The 375-nt window shown below is 47.7% G+C and overlaps 1 protein-coding gene across 1 annotated transcript in view; it reads left to right on the top strand.

Annotated features, from left to right (window-relative positions):
* Positions 1 to 375, top strand: part of LOC119585037 (serine/threonine-protein phosphatase 2A regulatory subunit B'' subunit beta-like) — a gene marked incomplete at its 5' end in the record, with an annotated part of 15,978 nt that overhangs the window by 14,859 nt on the left and 744 nt on the right. The window contains 1 exon segment of the mRNA XM_037933654.1: positions 1 to 375. Coding sequence (XP_037789582.1) covers positions 1 to 112 — 112 coding nt within the window.

The following is a 375-nucleotide window of genomic DNA, read 5'->3' as shown; positions in this document are numbered from 1 at the left end:
CCTCAACAAGCACTCGCCCCTCTCAGCCACTGTCACCAATCTTGCGGCCGACTCCATGGATGTGGATGATGACTATCCAGATTATGCAGACTCAGATGACTACCAGTACTAGAACACACCACTGACAACCACCCTCATCATTGCCATAAATGTAAAAGAAGCTGACTGATGAACCGATTCTCATCTCCTACAAACAACGGTTCTTGCTGTAGCTCCTGTAATGGGAACACGTGCAACACCCCCCAAAGATTGGATTAGGGTCCTGGATGTCACGCGCGCTCTCTTTCTTTCTCTCCCACTATCCCTCTTGATGGTTTTCTTTGCAGGGACATTGGTTAGCCAGAGCAATAGAAAGAGGTTGATTTCTATGAGGTT

Source organism: Penaeus monodon, chromosome 19 (assembly GCF_015228065.2).
Source record: "Penaeus monodon isolate SGIC_2016 chromosome 19, NSTDA_Pmon_1, whole genome shotgun sequence".
NCBI lineage: Eukaryota > Metazoa > Arthropoda > Malacostraca > Decapoda > Penaeidae > Penaeus > Penaeus monodon.
Note: the sequence above shows the minus strand (reverse complement) of the source record. Positions and strands in the feature narration are given on the sequence as shown.